The sequence below is a fragment of the Charadrius vociferus genome, unplaced genomic scaffold (genome assembly GCF_000708025.1).
Source record: "Charadrius vociferus isolate BGI_N301 unplaced genomic scaffold, ASM70802v2 scaffold115, whole genome shotgun sequence".
NCBI classification, from domain to species: domain Eukaryota; kingdom Metazoa; phylum Chordata; class Aves; order Charadriiformes; family Charadriidae; genus Charadrius; species Charadrius vociferus.
Window position 1 is genome coordinate 1,721,159 of NW_009648636.1, and position 425 is coordinate 1,721,583.

General features: G+C 48.9%; 1 protein-coding gene across 1 annotated transcript in view; it reads right to left on the reverse strand.

Moving 5' to 3' along the window:
- The window catches only part of CCND1 (cyclin D1), a 15,121-nt gene that overhangs the window by 12,529 nt on the left and 2,167 nt on the right, over window positions 1–425 (reverse strand). The window contains exon 2 of the mRNA XM_009886250.1: window positions 161–376. Within this exon, the coding sequence (XP_009884552.1) occupies window positions 161–376 (216 nt within the window). The remainder of the gene's footprint in view (window positions 1–160; window positions 377–425) is intronic.

Sequence of the window (425 nt, forward strand, 5' to 3'; positions counted from 1 at the left end):
GGGCGGGGGGGGCGCGCCCCCCCCCGCCGGTAGGGAGGCAGCCCCCCTCCCCGGCTGTCCCCGGTGTTGGAAACGGGAGGAAGGGGGGGGCTCGCTAATCTGCGTTTTTTTGTTTTACTTTTTTTTTTTTTCCCCCTGAGGTGATTAAACGTGAAATTACCAGTAATTCGTCGGGTCTAATGGAGTTATCTGTATAAATGCACAGTTTTTCTGCGGTCAGAGGAATAGTTTCCTTCATTTTTGAAGCCACAAACATGCAGGTAGCTCCCAGCAATTGCAATCGGCTTTTCTTGAGGGGTTCAAACGACAAAAATCTGTCCAAATAATTCATAGCCAAGGGGAAAACTTCCTCTTCGCACTTCTGCTCCTCGCAAACCTGGAAGAAGGAGAGAGATCGTTGAAAAATAATTTAATACAGGCGAAAG